This window comes from Melospiza melodia, chromosome 4 (genome assembly GCF_035770615.1).
Source record: "Melospiza melodia melodia isolate bMelMel2 chromosome 4, bMelMel2.pri, whole genome shotgun sequence".
NCBI classification, from domain to species: domain Eukaryota; kingdom Metazoa; phylum Chordata; class Aves; order Passeriformes; family Passerellidae; genus Melospiza; species Melospiza melodia.
The window spans coordinates 16,443,254-16,464,588 of record NC_086197.1 but is presented as its reverse complement, the minus strand read 5'-3'; the positions used below and the strand labels follow the sequence as shown (position 1 = coordinate 16,464,588).

Below are 21,335 nucleotides of genomic sequence, written 5' to 3'. Positions count from 1 at the left end.
CAAAAAAGCCAACACAAATCTCTGAGGAAGGATGCCCACTGGTTATGAGGCACACACAGGAGATTCTCCCACATCACTGAGCATTATCTGAAATTCTAAATCTTTCTTCTCTGAAACAAACCACGTGGGCATCTGAAATTGAGGTGCAATTTGCTCTCCTGCTTAAAGAGTGAAGTGGTGACTGGTGGGAGGAGACAGGGAAACCTGGAAAAAAGAGCAGGTCTATACAACAGGTGAACTAGAGGTATAAAAGTTGTAGGAATACAAGAGAGTATCCAGTGGGGCACCTGCACCCTGAGAACACGTTTGGAAGGCAAAGCCTCCTCACCAGTCAGGCTTAAAAACACCAGGTAAGACCTACAGCAGGAAGGCAACCTCAACAGCCTCTGAGCACCTAAACGTGACAGCTCAAGCACATCTGTAAATTACAGAATAAAACACTCAGAAGACTTTGGTGGGAGAGATCTTCTGTGAACGAATCAGAAGAGATCAATGAAATGTGATGAAACTCTTTCAGGTACTCAGAATTCATCTATTTTCGCTCTGTTTTATTCTGGGCATGTTTTGGTAGAAAGTGTCACACAAATACAATTTTAATTTTCACTTAAAATAGGCACCTAAAAATCAATGTGGCATATTGACAACATGCAGAGTAGATCCTTTATGCCTGACAGTCTGAGCTGTTTCACTAAGAATGAACTGCCTTATAGACAAAAAGTGCTTTGTGTGCATTATCAAGGAATTTCAGTAGTTAATTCTAGACCAGGGATTTATATTTCCCAAATATTCCAGGTCACTGGGCCTTTGGTTTTAGAATTTATTCAGCTCAGACATGTTATTACCTCATAAAAATGCAGCACCCCTAAGCTATTGATATTTATGCAGGCTAGTTATCCCACTACCAAAACTAATTGCACTTTTACTTACTCACAGAGACCATACATACCTGTTCTCACCCAGGAAGATTTCATCAACTGGGACACATTAAGCTTAGGATAATGAAAGGCTGAAGAAAAAACAGAATGGAAGAAAAACATCCTTAAGAACAGTTTTCTAAACAACATACACAAAACCAGAAGCCACTACATAATTTATACTGTCAGCAAGCATCTTATTTACACAGATGCATTTCTGCTCCCGAGGCAATGCAGACACAATGGCAAGGGAAGTGCTCCCAACGTACACTGCTGAGTTTGTCTCTAACAAAAAGAAGCTAAGTGAAACAGTCAGATTTATTACGTGAAAGACTCCAAGCTGCTGCACCGGGGTCATTGCTCCCAGGAATTTAAAAGCTCACTGCCTGAGCTGTGACTCTCACTGAGCTAGCTGCAGGATCAGACTCACTCAAAGGGCAGTGAGGCAACTCCTGAGTGTCTCAGGATGAAAATAAGACCTTCTCTGAGGCAGAAACTACAACGAAGCAATAAATGTAAAGCAGAGAACTAAACATGTATGATTTGTGCTCCAGACTTGTGCAGTTCTATTTACAAAACCCACAAATAACCACATGTAGAAACACTGCTCTAGACAAACCTCATGGCTTTTCTCCTCGGCTTGGTGGCTCCAAGTTTTCCTAATTTCTCAATTTTTCAAAAAAAAAAAAAAAAGCTCTGCTTTAGAGGGAAATCCTTGCCTCAGTAAGGAAAACTATTTCTACTGACTTCAGTATAGATAAGATTTTTCCCAAGGTTTCCACTGGAGAGCAGTAAAGACATGTTGGGAAAGAAGTGAAGATGGGGGCTGGGCCAACAGTTTCCTCAAGGGAAGTCTTAAGCTTCACTATGGCAATAAGGAAAAGGAATGGTCTTAACTTTCTCAAAATATTTAATCCAGATGCAGCTTGCTAAGCATTATACAAAGGTTAATTTTTAAACCATTTCATGAACAGAAAAAACGCAGCACACAACAATTAAATGACCTGGCCCATGCTGGATCAATTTAGAATAAAGATGTCCACAGTTGTGGACTAGTTTGCCACTACTCCACATTTCAGAGAAGTAGAAAATTGAAGTTTTTCTAATTTAATGATGCAAGAATTTGTAGACAAGCCATTCTCCGTTAGTGTACCGAAAATCTGATTCTTTTGCCCATTAAAAAGCTTAGGATTTTTTTTTGTTAAGGTAAAAGTAAAAGAATCATTAGTTACATTTTACCTTTTATTTTCACAGATTTATAACTAACTCGTATTGGAAGAAAAAAATTAAAGAAAATTTGGTTATTCTACCTTTATTTCAGCAATAGCACCACTAGCTTCAAGATGACCACCTGGCTGGTACTCTGTGACTTACTATTCAGAAGGGTGTTGGAACATGGTCCTTCTTTTCTGAACAGGAAACACTGGCCCTCTATGCAAGTGATCACAATGCATTAAATTTCCAAAACACTCAGACAAGCAAAAAGCACCTCAGAGTCCATTTAAACACACCCATTTATTTCTGGCATCCTGCTACTCGATTCTTCTGATTGTAGCTTTTAGATTGAAATTCTATTTACTCTAGTCATGCAATTGTTTACTTCAATTTAGAGATGGAAGCTGAACAAAAAAAGCATAAACTGAACTGAAAACTGATTCTGTTGTTTTCCAATGCATGGAAAGAGCACGATAAGGAAATCAAAAACCTTCCAGTGACCATAACGCTTTGAACTCCTAGCAATTTTGAGTTTTTTCTTCTTTTACCCAAAATCGTGTTTCACTTCAATACTTACTGTGCTCTTCACACTTTTTCTAATTAGTACTTGAAAATTATTTAATTCATGCAAATTGCTGGGTGACTATTCATTTAAACTTTCCATGGAATTAATGCAACTTAAAAATAAACCAACTTGAGCAGAAAATCTTGACATTGAAAAGGAAGATGTGCTGCTGTGATCATTGCCAGCTAAGACTAGGTTCTCAAACCTGGCAAAGAATGCTGAAAACTGTCAGAAGTCAGCCAATCCAGGTTCCAATTCTTATATCACAGGTCACTGTAGTGTCTCACTGACACACAGACCTTGGGCTCATCTGGAGTCTCAGCACTGCAGTAAGATCAAATTTACAAGAGTTCTGATGTCCTCTGGAACTAACAATTACAAACAGCACTGACTGATTGTTATTCTGAGGGGGAAGCTGGATAGACAAAATGCAATTATTAACTAGATTGCAGCTGGTCTGCTAATGACTCTGGCTGCATTAATGAAGTAGATGCTGGCATCATTAGAAGATGCTAACAGGGAGCCTTGGAGCACCATACCGTGTAACAGCATCAATTTGGGGCTGAATGAAAAGGGAAAGGGTCACCTGCTCACCAGAGACCTACTAAGAGCAGTCTAAGGCACACCACTCAGGCAGTGTGGCCATTGCCAGATGTTGTTAGGATCTCTCTCTCTTACAGATGTATGGGACCATGAAGGACAGATCTGGTGTCATGCTGATCGTTCTTATTTCTGATCAACGGAGAACTGCAGCAGAAAGCGTGGAGGGAATGCAGTATTTGAAATGAGAAGGCATTAAATGAAAAATAAGATTCCATGCAGATACTGGGGTGTGGGCAATAGCAACACACTGTGTCTGTTTAAAACCTGATCCAAAATCCACCCAGAAAAATTGCCAAATATTTTGCAGTCCTTGGACCATATCATACAATTTTATATTTATCCTATTGGCCTTGAAACATCTCCAAGACAGTCAAAATAGATGACATGCATCAAAGTGCTACTTACAACTAAAAATTATCAAGTCCCAAGGCAATTCTCTCTACTCTCTTAGGACTTGAAGTCCTAAGAAAAACAAAGAGCTTTATTCAGGGTAAGTTCATGAAGGCAAATATTGCCATCTACTCCACAGCTAGCCTTTACCTGTCCACCAAGAAATCTGCTAGCCATAAAGAGATACTAAATATATAGTTTCCTGTTATTTTTAATGAACTAGCATCCAAACCCTGTGATTGGACTTGGTTTTCTTTCTGCTGACTTGTAGGTCATGACCATCTAAGCAATTTTCAATCTGAAACATGAGCTGTGAGGTGGACAATGAAAAATAAGCATAAGAAAGGTGTAAACTGGACATTTGAATAGAAACACATTGCTCAAGTCACCTAGAAGTCTTGTGAGGAAAGAAAGAAGTCTGGAAGTTTTCAGGTTTTGCCATTTTCACAGCCCTATTCCTGCAAAGAACAGTCCACATCTGCAAAACAACTTTCACTCCTAATTCTGACTCTATGTGAGTGGGGAAAAAACTGACAAAGAATTCCTGGTGCTAACAATGGGAAGGGACAAACCACACAGCTAAAACTATAAACAGGACATATTATTTATGTGAATAAAAACCACGAGAGGACAGTGTGTGAAAGGCAATGCAAAATGAACAAGTGGCAAGGAGCAAATACTCTCTTTGGAACAAGGCTCATATTTGGGATATTGATGTCATGGTCTCACTTAATAATGTAGAGATGCACAAGTAGCTTTTCTTGGGTATAACCAACTTCAACCCCCAAGGTTGGGGGTTGGGCCCTGGCACTCAGCTCAACCACAAATAATTTCTTCAGATGCAGCTACAAAACTTACAAGATCATGCATAGAGTCCTCAATGGAAAAAGAAAAGTCACACCAAGAGTATGAATTGTTAGCATGCCTGATAAACTAAGGCACAAATGGCACAGAACAGTATGGCATGGAACATTTTATATTCACATATGAACACTAACATATATAGATGGTTTACATGTAAATATCCAACATTCGTAGAAAAAAAATCACACTGAAAGCAAAGGTTTGCATATTAATCAGCACAGACCAAAGCAGCTATATCAATCTAAGGTGTTGTAACACCTTCCCTGCTACAGCTGCTCTGTAGAGTTCAGGGCCTAGAAAACAAAAACATTTAGGCATCTCCCTGCTTAAAGCAGCTTTGAGGATCTGGCTGTTGGTCACCCTCAACAGTCTCTTGAATAAGATGCTTCAGGAAGGATCTGCCCAATGCCGCCGAGCCTTGGGACGGGATTTTTTGCCTCTGAATCTGAAGATCTAAAAGCCTTAGGTTTAAAATCCAGTCACAGCAGCAGTGTAAAAAACTGTAGGAACAGCTAAAAATAACTGGCTGTGGTTGACTCACTGATAAAAGAGTCTAAACTACATTCATCATTTCTGTGCTTGTTGACAGAAGGACCCACAGCTCTAGTAATCTGAGAAACTGTGTTCCCACTTTGCCAACTTACCAAATAGCACCAGAGCTGGTATTCCAAAATTAAAGCACTACTGAGACCAAACTACACCATTTCAAACCCAAATGCGCTGTCCTACAATGGGCTCAATCTATACTAAATGTGAGCTCCTCTAACAGCAAGAAAGTCAAATTGCTGACAAGATATTCCTTAATTTAGGACACCTTATCCACCAAATCCTCATGTTTTCTACATTGCAATCTTTGGGAAGATCTCATAGTTCCTAAAAATCTTGAGCTGTCCAGTCATCCTACTTCACTTTGCTTTGTAATTGGCATGTGAGTGACCACAGGGCTCCACTGGCATGTGCATCATTCCCCACTGACTAGGCACTGTACACATGCAGGTCACAAACACAGGGACAACTCCTCACACAAATACTAAAGTAATTTCAAATTTCCTAAGTACCATCAGGAAAGGAAAACAGAATCACAGAATTGTTTGGTTTGGAAGGGACCTTAGAGGTCATCTAGTTCCAAGCCCAAGGAGAACCATGTACATTCATCTTGAACAGGAATGTCTTCCCACTATGACCAGCCTCTCTTTCAAGCTACACCAGCCTTGGTAGAAATTCTGTTATCACTTAATTGCACTGTAGCTCCATTGCACAATCCAGAAGATGGATTCTCAGCAAGGGGTAACCTGCAAATGCACTACAAATATAATTTCAGAATATGTGGACAAGACTAAAAGCTGTAAGAGCCAATGTAGGCTCTTACATCACAGGGAAAAAGCATCCCTCAACACCAAAAATATTACCAGAGACTAAAAGCTACCTAAATTCAAGCTCAAATGCATACAAGAGAGGACACAGAGTAAAGAGAGGTATTTTTCAAGCAATCAAGGCAAGAGCAACAGTTCATTTGCATACAGTGAGCAATAAAGACCATAGCCCACAATGTGAGATGTTCTGGGGCTTCCAAGATAAAAAAAAATGCTGGTCGTCTATGGACAGGGATTCTCAAGACTTGGTCCTGGCTCCACTAACAACAACCTCATACATCTTTTAATTGATTATGGGAGTAGAGGGATCAAAAATGCTGAAAACATGAAATCAAAAGCTTAAAAAAATTAGTAAGTTTAGAGTGCATCCATTAAATGGGGAAGTATCCTGTGCAATCATCTTACCTAGATTGAAAGCTGCTAAGGAGAGCAACTTTTCTGTTGACTCTCTTTGCAGTATTTTTACTGACATAGACAGCTGCATAAAGAACACCAGCTACAATTAGACCTGATTTTCCACAAAATGTTTAACTATATTGTAAAACTCACTGTAACAGATGTTATGCATCTCTACAGCTCACAGAAATAACTCAAAAAAATCAAAAAGCATGGTGAGATAGGAGAAATGGGGAACTAATGGGCTGAGTCAGTGACACCCACCAGCAGGAAAGGCAAGTACTATTCTCCCATGATCTTGCTTATGTTCCTGAGTCATCTGAAAAATCTAAAATCTAACATAAGTTGTCAAGGCCAAGTGTCAAGCAAGCTCTGTTATGCAGGCAGTTCCCACTCATCTGTGTTTAGAATGATGGTGGTCTGGAACAAAAGACTTGCCATGCAAATGTACATAAAAAGTGAGAAAGGTAATACCTTAAAACTTAATAGATTGCATAGACAAATTAATTCAGACTATTTGGGCAAATATCAACTTATGGAGCCAGTGTCCCAGGAGTTTCTAGAAGTCAGAGACATGGTTATGAGCAGCTGAAAGCATTGAACCTTCCTGAGAATAAGAAAAGGTCACTCTAGACATAAGCATAGAGACACACCTTGCACTGCACTTCACAGCAATACTGATCTAAGTGATTTTCTTATTTTTAGATCTGGACTAAGACCAATGAACTGACGAAGCCAGGTTAAGCACAACTGACCCAGCACAAAAGGAAAGTATGATGACAAAAGCAGCAAGATGCTGTAACACCAAACTGTGAGCAGAAAGAGGCACAGATTGCCCTGCAGAACTCATGATTCAAGTTAGGCACTTGAAGCTGCATTATGGAAGAAATTATTTTAAAATTGTACAGAGGGAAAATACTGGACAGAAGTATTCTGCAGTACTGGATAACAGCAAATACTCACGTTCAGCAATCTGCTGCACAGGGAAGCCCAGATAGAAGCTGAATTCCACCACGGACAAGTTTCTGAGCTGCTCACTGACTTCAGACCCATTGAGAAAACCGTACCTGTCTCTGATGGCAAAGACAATGCTCACAGGGCCCTGTCGAAATGCCACCCCAGGCCTGCTCAGAGTTATGTTCAGTATCTGAAAAGACAGCATTGAAGCAAGGTCAGCAAAATCAAATCACTGCCATTCCATCCCTTCCTTGACAGACTTTTCTTTTTCCTCTTATATGAAGAGGGGGGCAATTCACATCAAGACAGAGGAACATCTGTTCCAGATTGGTTTAGCCAGCTGAGTCTCAGAAGAGGCAAAGTTACATGTGAATTGCTCTTCCAAGAGTCATCCTTTAAGGTCAATCATAACCTAGAATGATCTGACAGCTACAGCCCAGAAAAAAATGAGAAAAAAACACCTAGCAAGACAGACAGCAAAATAAATCTAGTATTAAATAAGTCTTAGATGAATGCCAAACTGCGTGGAACAGAAGAGAGGGATTGATTAAGTTCTGAAAATGGATGTTCTCTTGGTAAAAATCTCCTGCATCACACACACCCAAACCCACCACTTGTTAGAAGCCTTTTTGTGACACCAATATACACAGCAACTGTATTCATGTCAATAAACCTCTTCTGAAAAATAAGAAGTGTTTAAAGTAAGTTGGCTAAGCTGATAGCCCAAGAAATTGTTTGTCTTCAGTCTATGCAGTGACACTGTGTTTGAAGTTCTGAGCACTCTTCTGTATGTACTACATAGTACTTCGGGTACTCTAAAATTTGTCATTTTTCTTCCTGAATTTATTTTAGTGTACAACAGATGGGTATTTATGGTGTCAGTTAAACAACAATCAAATTTTTACTGAGTTTGGTATTACAACCAAGTTAGATTAAATTTAAGAATTCAAACAGAAGAGGGAGTTGACCTCATTAAATTGAATTACTGACTTTCCAGGGAACTTTAAGCTCTGCTCTGTGATTCAGGGCTCTGCACATGTGCAATACCTTTCATGTGTGAAGTTCCAGTCACAGCTGTCACAGACATCATATACTGTAAATATTTCTAGACCTCAGAAGCAACTAGCATGTTTGCTCACATGATGGCAGGGTCATGTAACTCCTGTATTCCCTAACAGGGTCTCCAGCACGGCAATGAGACCTGAAAGCTTTCTTCCAGCAAAAACTTTTTAACCACACCTTAGTCTTTTACAGGAAACTATGATGGGAGTGACTCTGGTAAGGGCTGGAACAATTTTATTTGAGAAATTATAAACCCTCTCATAATTCAAGAATGCTTTTGGATATAAACCATCACCTTGGATCATTTTTAAAAAGCTTGTAACATGTTGTGCCTTGTTATTTTTTAGGAGGAAAAACCCAACTGACTTCATGACAAAGCCTCGTAGGTCTACATGACCTAGACTGCAAGTGACAGCCAGAGAACACCTAAATCATTCTTCAGGACAAGCAAAGGTGAGGGGGGAAAAGGGACAGACACAAACCATGCTCATCCTCTCACCTGCACAGTGAAGTTGTAGGACTCCTGGTGCTTGTTCACCTCCAGGAATGCCATTGTCAGCCCTCTCTCAATGCGCTGGCTAAAGGTGCAGAATCCAATATCCACGTTTCGAGGTACAAACTGAAGCACTGAAAGCAAAGGGCAATTATTCCTACAGCAAAGTACTTCCATGAGAGAGAACAAAACAACAGAATTCACAAGGCTATCATTTTCCTCTTTCATGAAGCTCAGGACACATTCAGTGAAACACCAGATGAAAATACATTAAAAACACATTTTGTGTTGCTGTAGTAAATTGTCTACTCACTAAGACTGGTTGCAGCAGTAATTAGATCTCTGAAAAATACTAGTGACAAAATACTGACTGTTTCCTCTTGTATACTAAAAGACCTTCACTATATACATGTGGCTAACTTCACCTCACCTGACCACTGAACTGGCCACATTGAAATTCTGAGCACCCAGCCAATCCATGAAAATCTTCAGAAAATAAAGCAACAAATATCTCTTTCTTGTAGCCTGAAATATAGTATTTAGCTTGCCTAAAAGACTACATATTGGATCAATTAATGCACATTAATATTGGTCTAATAGTTTCAAAACACTTAGTGAGCTATCTGTTAAATTTAGATACAGACATCTTTAAGTTCAGAAGAGAGAACGAAAGAGCACAACCTAGAAAGAGTGAGTGTAGAGGAAGGTGATCAGGCACACAGACCTTAAAAACTTGCACATATAGCCTTACCCAAAGAAATGCTACAGTTAGCTTACAGATCCTAATAGCAACATTATACAAAGTTCAAACCCAAAAAATACACCTCCTGTCTATCTATATAACCATGTTAAGCAGTGGAAAAAGACATCACACCTGCATAGTTGAAGTGATGTCTTGCCGTACGATTATTAACACAGCACAACAACACACAAAGTGTATCTGAACAAAAGTACCTTGTTGACATTTATTAATTCTGCTTGTATGCTCAGTCCCTGTCACTACCTCATTACACAGCCAATCAACCAGGCAAGCAGTTTTATCTTGCAAACAGGGCCCAAAGAAGATTTTAAATGACAACATTGACTCTGAAAATCTATTACATGGATAACATTTTGCTTATGATTATTAGCAGTCAAACTCTGCATGAACTGCTGCAATACAGCAGCCATGGAAAGCTGTGTACTACATAAGCAATCCTCCTGCTCATGTTATACACAAGCAACCAATCCTCCTGCTCACCAATTCTCCCACATCATGACAACACAAAAAGGCAGCTCTTAACATAAATTTAATCTGAAATTGACACAAGCATTACAAAGTAGCTGCACTGTGATTTTATGAATAAATGTTTCATGGATTTGCTTTCTTTCTTCTCTTCTCAGAAGAGAAAGAGCGCAGCTATTTTGCAATGTACCAAAAAAAAGTCCTGAAAAAACCACGAAGTGATGGGTTTAACTAGTTACAATTTACCACCTCTCTGCCACAGACCTGTAAATTATGTCATTAACAAAAAGAATTAAGAATCACAGTAGAACAGAGGGTTTTGACTCGACCTTGCACTGCAAGTGAAGAAGTGTGAATCAACAGGAAGCCACCTTTTCCCCTCTGTGTCAGGAGGAACTCACCTGTCTGAACCTGGAATCTGTTGTCTGGCACAGTGAAAGAAGGGTGCAGTGAGAGGATGATGGGGGCCTCCCCACGAAGAAGACTGCTGTTCACAAGCACATTTATGACAGCTATTGCCGTGTAAACAAAGGGACCAGATGTCACCAAGAAAGCAAATCTGGGGGAAATTTTATAAACCTACAAAAAAAGAAAAAAATCTGAAATTAAGAAAATCCAAATATGTCAATGTTAAATCTGGCAACATTTTAGACCTACACAGTCTCATGGAGTTAAAAGCCACCTCATTGAGAGGCAGGAAAATGCAGTCTTTATTTTTCAAAGAGCAGCAGAAGCTCAAACACAAGTGCTGAGCCTTGCAGCCTCTGCTCCAGTGCATCAGAGGCAACTCCCCTGTGCCAGAGGTGCACCTGCTGGAATCTCTGCAGTACACCACACCAATCTCAGCACTTCTTGATTTATCACACTCCCACATATTAGCACTCTCCCTTGCCTACATTCCCCTGGTGTACATAACATTCCCATACAGAATTCCTGTTTACTTTCTGAACTGCTTGCATAGCTGCTGCATTTCAGTCATGCCACACAGTGAATGCATCCTATACCATTCATATGTGGCACACAAGGAGTAAAATACACATAACCAATGCTCTTTAGATATAATTTTCACACTCAAGAAACTTTCTTCCAGGGAACACTTTTATCTGCTTGTTTCAACACAGTTACCACATTACAATTCTCCTCTTCTAACTCATGTCCTGACTTTGAGTCTTTTTAAAAACCCTGAGGAGCCTCAGACATCATGTAAAAGAAATGAGATTGCAAGTTAAATATAAACCTTGGACCATGCCGACACTCTTATCCATCATTTCTCAGCCACCTAAGTAGAACAAACAGAAGGGTTTATTTATTTAAACATATTGCAGTGTCTTCCCTCGTTCAGATAAACTCTCTCAACACTAAGAACACCTGTTTCCCCACCATTACTTTTTTCCTTCCTTGGTTTACTCCCCCAGTTTGCTTTATTTGCCTGTGCCAGTCACACTTCAGAAGTATTTTGGGATATCCAACACGATGGCCTCATGGATAAATAATGTAAACCAGGGACCCAGAGTTTCTGATAAATCCACTGAAGGGATGCTAGCACCTTGCAGGTGCCGTGCTGGTGAAGGGATGTGTTGGATACCATCAGCTTCAGAAACAGCCTTATAGAAAACCACAGTGCCGCTTAAATTGCGACCCACATACTCCTTTTTGGTATTTCTGCTGTAGTGTAAAGTGATGGCAACTGCTGTTCAGATGAGACAGCAAGCAGCTCCTTCCTGTCTTCTAAAATGCCTGCATTTCAGAGAGCTCATCTCCACCAGAAGAAACTACCTCAGCAGCAGAAGGAAATGAGAAAAATAATCTATGCTGCTCATTATGCCTTTCTTCTTTCTTTGCCCACAAATATATGCAACATACAGCTTTTATTTTAAATGGATTTAGATCCATAAAACTCAAATTTGTTTGATATGAATAATGTGCACAGCTCCTTTCAGTTCCTCTTATCTGAAATTTTATTCTTTTATCTCACGATGAAATAATCTCTGCAGCTTCAGTTTGTCAAACAGAAACAGCAGCTAAAAATGGGTAACACATGCCAAAAGAAAGTTGCCCATTACTTGCAAATGAGACTGCTTAAAAGGCAAGGAAAAGAGGAATTAGAATTTCAAATCTCAGTGACAATTTGCTGGTGATTTCTGGAGCAGTATATGCTGAGGAAGAGAGGTTTGCTGCAGCCAGCACATACTTATGCACTGGAGTTGGGTATTTCAGACTCAAAAGCAAACCAACTCAGCTGCCCCCATCTCTGCCTGGCTGTGCTGCCCCACAGACAACCAGGAAAGCAGCCATGGAATTCACTTTTCCAGCTCAACAGCTAACACTGGTTCCCTTCTGTGCTGCCCTGCATCAGAAGAGCAACAGCAACTCCAGAATGGACATCCAAAATAAAAATCCACTTTTAGCAGTAATTTTGAGGTAGGCAGATTAGAACCACTACAAGTCAAAACAATAGCTATTTCTGCTTGAGATATGGCAGGATTGTCTAGAATTAGCTCTCTTCAGCCTCATCCATGACAGAAATAACAGACCCATGACAGCCTGATGCTGTCTACAAGCTAATTCAGAGAGAAGCCTACTAAGTTATCAAGGCTAGATGAGCACATCTCATGACTCTGGAATCATGATTCATGAATGAGAATAGTGCTCTTGGCACAGCTCTAATGGTTCACAGACCCAGCCACCCATCCAGCTCTCTCTTGAAGTTTCACCTCTACTGCTAGGACAGCTGGAGGCTAACAAATTAGGTGGCTGAACCATCGCATTTTAGAGTGTTGCTATTAAAGTACACAAGCTTGGATTTCTTATATTAATATGTACAAGTATTTTAACTTTAACACCTTGGGCCAGACAGCCAGAAAAGCACACACAGAACTCCATGTGCAGTTTGGAGGTCATTGCAAAAGCAGAAACCTTCAGCAGAAGCAAAGAACTCTCACAACACCTAAAGTTAAGCTATCCTTGCTCCCAAATGCAATGCCTGACCCAACTCTGCTGTTCCCAGGATACCACCTAGCTCATTCCAAGCTACCCTCACAAGAGAACACATCCAGCACAGAAAGCTTTTAAGACTCAGTTTACTAAGGCTAGTGGAGTATTTAGAAAAAACATGACTTTATCTTTTCTTTGTCCCTTGTGATGTTTTATTGTCTGCTAAAATACTTTGATCAGATGCACCTTTGCCACAACCCAATCCTTGCCTACACTCCACTGTATTACATGCTGTGTAAACATCTGGCAGAAAGCATCAACAACTATTTTCTCACCACCACCTTATTAAGAATCCTATAAAGAGCCTGCAGAGGGTGTTTAACTTCCTGAAGATGGACTACAAAGGCTCACACGTCTTAAAAACAAATAAAGCTTCTGCTTCTACACACATTAGGATCCTGAGGCAGCAGTTATCACTGGTTTTGCACACCTCTGTGGTACCAGCCACAACTTCAGCAGTGGTGAAGCAGAGATGAAGCCAGTGCAGACCCACAAGGTGGCATCTTTGGAAGAAGCATTTACCTGGCAATGACCTGAACTCCACGCTTTGGAGGCAGAGTTTACTGATTTGGGAATATGGGAACTGGTAGGTTAAGGAGACAACACCAAACCCACATTAAATACAACAACCAAGTGGCTAAGGTAAAAATGCCAGAAGCAGGATAAAATTTCCAAGCACAAATGAGGCTGGCAAAAACCCTTTTCCTGCTGGCATGACCTTAATGGCACCAGGGGTCCTGGCAGTGAGTCTCTGCCAACACTATTTTATTTTACACTCCAGTGCAAGTCAAGTCAAGAGGACATTGTACAACAGATCCTACCCAAGAGTCATAAGCTTTACATTAGAGTGTTGACTAAAATTACTCAGACAATGGGGTCTTATTCTTTTGCAGATGCAATATGTTGAGACCAAGAAGGAAAAACTCTAAAATTTTTGGCTTTTCTTACTTTACGGTAAGGATTTTTCTAGGGAAAAGTGTGACAGAAGTTTTTTTCATTTGGCAGGATCCTCCCTCCTCTTTTTTCCACTTCAGCAACTCACAGTGTTTGAAACAATAAAGTAGCAGAGACCAAAGTTTCAACTGAAAAAGCTGAGGGCAAAAAATGCTTTAATCTTCCTTTCACTGCTAAACTTGCTTCTTATTTAAAGTGAGCAGCAGTTATAGTCATCACAGCCATGGATTTTATTTTTAAAGCATACGTTACTACAAAGTTAAATTTAACTGGACTGTCTCCTGATTTACTGTACATTACATCACAGTGAGGGAACATCTGTGAGCTGTAGTAAGAGACACAGTAAAAAAGCAGCTTAGAGAAGTGCACTGCTTTACCATAACTTGCAAACACACACATGGTTTCTAGGTACTTTCAACTAACAAAAGTCAGGTCTGTTTGATTGATTAAATTTAGCAAGATGGAGAAATTCTGTTTAAAATACTGCATTACATCACCACTCAACATACTGCTGTTATAGACAGCTCTTTTTTGAACCAACAGTTTTGTTAGTATTCCACAGTTAGAGGTGAAAACATATTTGCTAGTGATTATTTTTAGTGCAGAACCCATATGATAGCAGCATTCTAGAATAAGCAAAACTGATTCAGCAAAGAATCTTTCCTTTAGATAAAAAACTTTCCAAAGGATGAAGCTAGACTAGCTGCATTATTTATAAAAACAGTTCCTTCTGAGAAGCCTTGGGACTTCTTAGAAGCATTCTCCATATTGAGAGCTTTATAAGGCAATAGCAGGCATCAAAGGCAGGAAATTAAAGGGAAAAATATAAAGTGAGATATTGAATGCTTGTTCCAATTAATCTTCAAATATTACTTAAAATGGATTTTGTCCTACTGCTGTTAATAGTAAGAATATAAGCACTTCCATATTAATGAGCTGTGTAAGGTCACTGAAATTAAATGTTTCTATCATTATGAACATCTGACTTCTTCTTGACTATTCCAGTTTGCACAAACTGAAGGTATAATTTACAAACCAGATGAAAAACCTCTTATATATATTAAAAAAATATAAGTAGCTCACTAGCAGGTGTTGCTGAAAGGACAAACTACCTATAATTTACAAAGGCAGCTCACTGTAGCTGTAGTTTGGCAGGAATTTATAACACTCCTATCCTGAGTGAGTAGTAGAGATGTACATGCTCAAACATCAGACAGGAGTTGTTTAATTACTGAGTGCAGTGATCATGGGAGACACCAAAATTAAAGGCACCAAGCAATTCTGTGCAAGTTATGTTCAACGAGAAGAAATACGAGTTATGTTCAATGTACTGCTACTTGAGTTAACTACAGAACAAAAATGAGATCACTGACTCACAAATGATCATCTGGTACTGGGCTGTGACAACTAGATGAATACAGACATGCAAAACTGCAAGTGCAGCTGAAAGTCATCTACACCAATAATTCTACTGCAGTATTTCCTCACCACTGAAGTATCTGATTACACAACAAAGGTACCCCCAAACTACCCCTAAGTCTTTTCCTCTCAGAGGGTTTGACACAGAGGTGGGGAACAGAGCCTTTAACCCCTATTTCAACAATTGGAAGTTAGAAAACAATATTGAAATCTTGTTCAAAGATGATTCCTTGAATATCAAAGAAAACTTTCAGAAACCTCCAAGAGTACAGCTAGTCCCGTGAGGGGAATAAGGACAGGAGTTACACCTACCTGAAGGCTTAGAAATAACATCTTACTATTGCACACCTGATTTTTCCCCTTACCTTTTCCATCTGCCAAATGGCATTTGGGATTCCACCACCTCCCATACAAGTTGATGGTCTCACTTATAACATAAAATAGCACAAGGCTGTGCAGAAGGTTTCATTTTGTTTAAAGGGCCAAATATGTAATCAGCTAGCAGAACAAACAGACCTGCTTAACGGGTATTTTGAAGGGTAAAAGTTCTTCAGTTTCAATTCACCAGGCAAAGGAGGTGAGCAGTGGATTCTGGACATGACCTGCTCACCTCTAGCAAAACCAAGAAAGGTCTGTCCTAGAAAATTATGGCATTCTAAAAGCAAAAAAGTTGACATGTCCACATTAAAAAAAAAAAACAACAAACAACACATGACTAACACTTAACTAAAAATAAAGCTCTCTCTGATACAGTATCTATGGACTGTTTGAATTACTGTTTTAACTTTTGAACTAAACCCCTACTCTATTATATTGACCAAACAGTACTTGTACACACTTCATACCACTTACCTCCAGCTCTACTGATCTCCTGAACTGAACTCTGAGCACTTCTCTGATGGATTCAGTGACATTTCGTAGAACAGCTCTTCGGGCCAGCACTAGAAATTAATGTCAGTCAGAAAATATCTTTTAGCTTCATCTCTTAGGTTTTTATTCAAAGCTGCATTTTCAATGGTGCAGTGCATGAAGAAGCAGGTAGTGAGATCAGTTGCACCAAACAGGTAAGATGAACAACAAGGACAGGGGTGAAGGTGTGACTGTATCCTAAAAAGTGACTGTAAAGTTTAAGAAACTGTGAGTTTAGTTTCTCTTGTTTTGTTTTTCCACAGCTAATGTCTTTACCATTCTGATAAAAGAAACTTTTAAAGAGCCACTGAGGCATTCAAATGGGAAAGTAGCAGCATATTTGGTCTGACTTGTGAGTTCGCTGTCACAACACAGTTAAAAGTTTTGTAGGCAACACATGGAATGCAGATAAGGTCAGACAAAAGTCACAGAAAATATGCATCTACTTTTCTCTTAAATAAAAAGTAAGCAAACATGACACTAATTAATGAAAGGGATATCCACAGAGTAAGAAAGAGCTTTAAAATCCCCACATCCCAATAGATGTCATGTCTATTACAGTCACACTGGACACTGTGACTGTGGGTTAAGCAAATAACTGCAAAGTGTTGTGTTGTCATTCTGCATTTACTTTCCATCAATAACTTGCCTACAAAAGTACTCAAATTACATTTTAAAAAAGTCTTCCTCACCCCTAGCACAGCTAGATCACCTACATATCTGGAGGATGAGATTATGCTCATTCTGCTTTAATTCTTGCAACTAAGTCTTGAGAGTAAAAAGTATTGCTCAGCACGAAAATGCAGCACCTCTGCAGCTGCCCTGGATTAGTTTGCTGGCACTGTTTTGTTAACAAGCTAGGAAGAGGCAGGAAAACACCAGAAAAGCAAACACAGATGCTAAGACAATTAATTTTGAAACACACTAATGTCACTTTTTCTGGTTACAAACACACCATATCCAATTGAAAGTAAGTATGGGAGGAGGTAAGATACAAACATAAACTAGTAAGGTGAAATTATAAACATGGTTGCAAAACCCAAACTTTTTTAAAACCAACTCTCCTCTTACATATGACAACATTACCTCACATGCAGGTGTTTTTTAATAAACAGCAGCAACAACTGAAAGGAGAAACTTACTCAGTCAGAACATTAAACAGTTTGGCAGAACAGTACCATGACAGTAACATTCATTTACAACTAATGAAGTGATAAAGCAGCCTCTAACTCAGCACACTCGTATCAGCAATTTTTGAGGACAATTTCATTCTCTGTGCAGTGCAATGTATTTGTAACTCTCACAATGGACTTTGTTCACGTGAACTCTATTATTTTTAACAGTAAAAGATAAATCAATGCTTTTACAGCTCTTTGTCTAAATTTACACCATAAGGTCCACTTAAGTTAATCCAAAATCTGCAATTTAGCTAGGGGTTCATGTTGCAGTGGCTTCTGCAAACCAAAATGAAAATGCTGGGGATATCTTACCCGCAGTGACCAAGTAAGCGTCGGGAACGGTGATGTCGCAGACGTACGGCTGCCTGGTGGTTGTCACAGCAGAGGTCACAGCCACCACTTCAGGTGGAGCGGTGCTCCTCAGAGGGGTGGGGGAGAATGTCCCTGGGCTGCCTGTAGCACTGGAGGAGATTGTCCCTGGGCTGCCTGTAGCACTGGTGGCAGCAGTAGAAGGAGCTGATGGATCAGCACCAGCAGTTACACTGCTTCCTGATGGAACTTCATGTCCAGGGGGAGGGCTGGCAGTCAGAGGGAATTGTGTGGGAGCAAACGACGAGGTCACAGGCAGAGATGCTGTAGGAAAGGGTGTTATGCTGATGGTGTCAGCATCTGATGCAAGGATGTCAGGGTCTGTGGGAGGAATGGTTGTGGGGACACTGCCCCTGCTGCCAGATGTTAAAAGCAGCGTGGGGTTAACTGTAGCACCAATATCCTCATCAGAACCCAGAGCAGTTGAAAGTAGAGATGAAGATATGTTTAAGACAGGAGTTGCTGGGAAGGTAGTAAACGAAGACATCAGATTTGTTTCACTGAGCAAGACGCTGCTGGTAACAGACTGGGTGTCGGGAGTGGGCAGCACCAGGGTAGGAGCCACAGAGGGAGAGGTGGAGAGGGAAGGCTCCAACTGAGAGGTAGCTCCTGTGGCAGCTGAGGTAAACACAACTTCAGAGCCCACTGGCAGTACCGAGGATGCTTCCAGAAACATAGATGACTCTGAGTGAAACTCTGATGATGGCATTATTTCAGGAACCTGTGCATCTGGAAAGGATGATGTATTGGAATGAAAGTATGGTGTTTGGCTAAGATGTAACTGAGAAACCTCGGCATCAGTGGCAGAGCTGACAGTGGTAGCTAAGTCCCAGCTGGTAACATCCTCAGGAAGTACTGATGTCCCAGTCAACACGGTCTGAGGTAACAGTGTTAATAAATCACTTTGCATGACAGAGTAAGAATTTATCATGGTCAGCGATAAAGACAAGTAGCTAGATTCAATAAGAAACGGCGTTGATAAAAGATTGGATGGAAAATCTGAAATATTTAAAGACAGTTCATCCCTTGTAGATGTCTTGCCAAGCAAAACCATGGATTCTGATGGCATTAATTCTGGCAGCTCCAGCAAGGTTGTCTGACTGATTGCAAACGACGTGACTGGCTTACTGGGGGTGATGGCAGAGTCCAACAGAGCAGTGGTGGCACCAGGAAATTCCACATGAGCACTTGGAGTCAATGAAATTGTTTCCAGAACAGGGAGGGTCTGGGAAACAGAGATGTTCGGTGATGTTTCCCCAGGGAGCTGATGGAAGGAGGGAGATATTGTTATAGGTGTTCTAGTGTCTGTAGTGCTTAATAAAAACATGCTTGAGTCAGGGATTTCTGCAAGTCTTGAAGAAAGTGAAACAACTGGTCTTGATGGAAAAGAAGTATCAAAAATCTCAGGTGTAGGTTCCTCTAAGTCAAACCCATCAGTAATTATAGTTGTAAATGCAGTTATGCCTTGTACTTCAGAGGCTCTGATGGACAAAGTTTCAGCATCATCGCCTGAGCCCACATCATGTTCTGGGGCAAAGCCTGCTTCTGGCAGAAGGGAAACAGAGTCACAATACAGACAGTAACTGTAGGATCTTGTGAAAGGCACTGGACTCTTGAGCTCACTGGCAAGCTCTGATTGACTCGGTATTTCTGAACCAGCAGGCAAATTTGGTGCTGTAGTGGAGAATTCACGTGTAAACAGGCTGGCATTAAGAACTGTTTTAGAGTTCACGGAAATGGCAGCTGAATCAAGAGGGAAAGACACAAGTGGAAGACTAATAGGATAAAAAGCAGGCTCAGCACTGGCTGCTGAAGCTGGTGTGTGCCAGGAAATGCTTGGAGTGGGGTAAGTCCTTTGACTGAGAGATTCTGCTGCCCTGCTACTCACATGGGTGTAAACATCACCATACAGGTCTGCACCTTGCACTGTGGCATCTGGGGCTCCAGGGCTGGTTTCACCCAGCAGCTTGAGATGGAGAGGAGATCCCACTGAAGCATCCCCAAAAGGCAGAGCTGTTAAACTTGCATTGATGTTTTCCTGTGCCACAACTCCCCCGTCAGAAGGAATGGAAGTGAAAGGAACAGCTGTATTTGGAGGGTACAACAGCACATCTCTGCTTGCTGTTAGTATTTCAGGATCTGGTACAAAAGGCTTTAGCTCCATGAGAGTGTAGCTGCGTTCAGGGACAGCACTCAACGGAGTCTTCTGCTGTGCTGTTTCTGAGATATCATACAGTGAAGAAAGGACAGATAATGAAGGTGTTAGCAACACAGTTTCTAACATTTCTCTTGATGGCTCTACTGTATTAACTGAGTGATGATCTGTTAAAACTGCAAAAGACTTCACGGGAGGAGTCCAGTGTGCCTTTGTAAAGGAGCTAATAAATTCATCATCACTTAGGAATGCCTCATTGCTCCTTACAGAGACATCTACCATCGGTGTACTTCTCCCTTCTGAAATCATGGCTGTTTCTTCTTGGCTAAGTAAAGTCCCATCAAAGGAAGTGGTAACTGATGATAAAACTGTTTGAAGCAAATTACTTTCCTGGGACTCCAAAGTACTCCTTACTAAGGCCGTTTGTGTCCTGCTGCCTGATATGCTTTCATGCACCGTTGAGAAAAAGGAAAAATTCTGCTGTTCCACAGATCTCTCATCTAAATCAAGAGGGAGAGAAAAACAAAAGCCAAAACACAACAGATCAGCACAAGCAGTAAGACTGCCAAGAGCAAATGTCACATAGAATATTTCTGGAGACAGCTGCCCAGAATTCAAGGGCAAAGTAAAAACGCTCCACGAGCAAGTCAGCACTAATAGTAAGATTTTTTGTGAAACTCCATTCCTTGGAAATGAACAGGACAACACAAGCTTCTCTCAAAGCACTGACATGCCTCTACAGCAGCACTCCAGTAAGACCTGTGGAAGAGCACAAAGTGCCTCCCTCTTACCTGGGCAAGGCTACACTCCATGGCAATTCATGGTCTCACAAAGCAAACACACCAGAAAGGGTAACGAGGAACAACGCAGAGGAAAAATCTACATAATTTTAGGTGTTTTGCTCTCCTTAATATCCCTTAATTTCCTCTGATTTTATTATTTCTTAATATTAAGGTCACTAGAAGACCTACTCTGTTCATGGACCAGATCCTCCCTCTCATACCAGAAATGAATGACATGAGACATAAAGAAGAGTTCCCTTTTTCATAAGGTCTGGTATCAACAGGAAGAATTTGCTATCATGTTGTGACATGTTTGTAACATGTTATTTTTACATTGTCCACCATTCATCTGAAGTCTGGCCTGTTAGCAGTCACTGACAAATTGCTTCATTACACAATTGCTATGTTTATTCACAGCCCTCTATAGGATTGCTCTCTTTATAGGCCACCTGTAAATAAGCTTTCACTCCTCTAGTTTGCAGAGCTGAAGTAGTAATGGCCAGGTTCAAACACAAAGG

The 21,335-nt window shown here is 40.5% G+C and overlaps 1 protein-coding gene across 5 annotated transcripts in view; it reads right to left on the bottom strand.

Moving 5' to 3' along the window:
• Window positions 1-21,335, bottom strand: part of KIAA1549 (KIAA1549 ortholog) — a 142,085-nt gene that overhangs the window by 53,197 nt on the left and 67,553 nt on the right. For all 5 annotated transcript variants that reach the window (XR_010027517.1, XR_010027516.1, XM_063154024.1 and 2 more), the window contains exons 2-7: window positions 17,824-20,535; window positions 16,277-16,365; window positions 10,459-10,636; window positions 8,839-8,966; window positions 7,284-7,467; window positions 947-1,006 (exon numbers count right to left, since the gene is read on the bottom strand). Coding sequence is in view for 3 of the 5 variants with exons in the window: in XM_063154024.1 (XP_063010094.1) it covers window positions 947-1,006; window positions 7,284-7,467; window positions 8,839-8,966; window positions 10,459-10,636; window positions 16,277-16,365; window positions 17,824-20,535 (3,351 nt within the window). In the remaining 2 variants the exon portion in view is untranslated. The remainder of the gene's footprint in view (window positions 1-946; window positions 1,007-7,283; window positions 7,468-8,838; window positions 8,967-10,458; window positions 10,637-16,276; window positions 16,366-17,823; window positions 20,536-21,335) is intronic.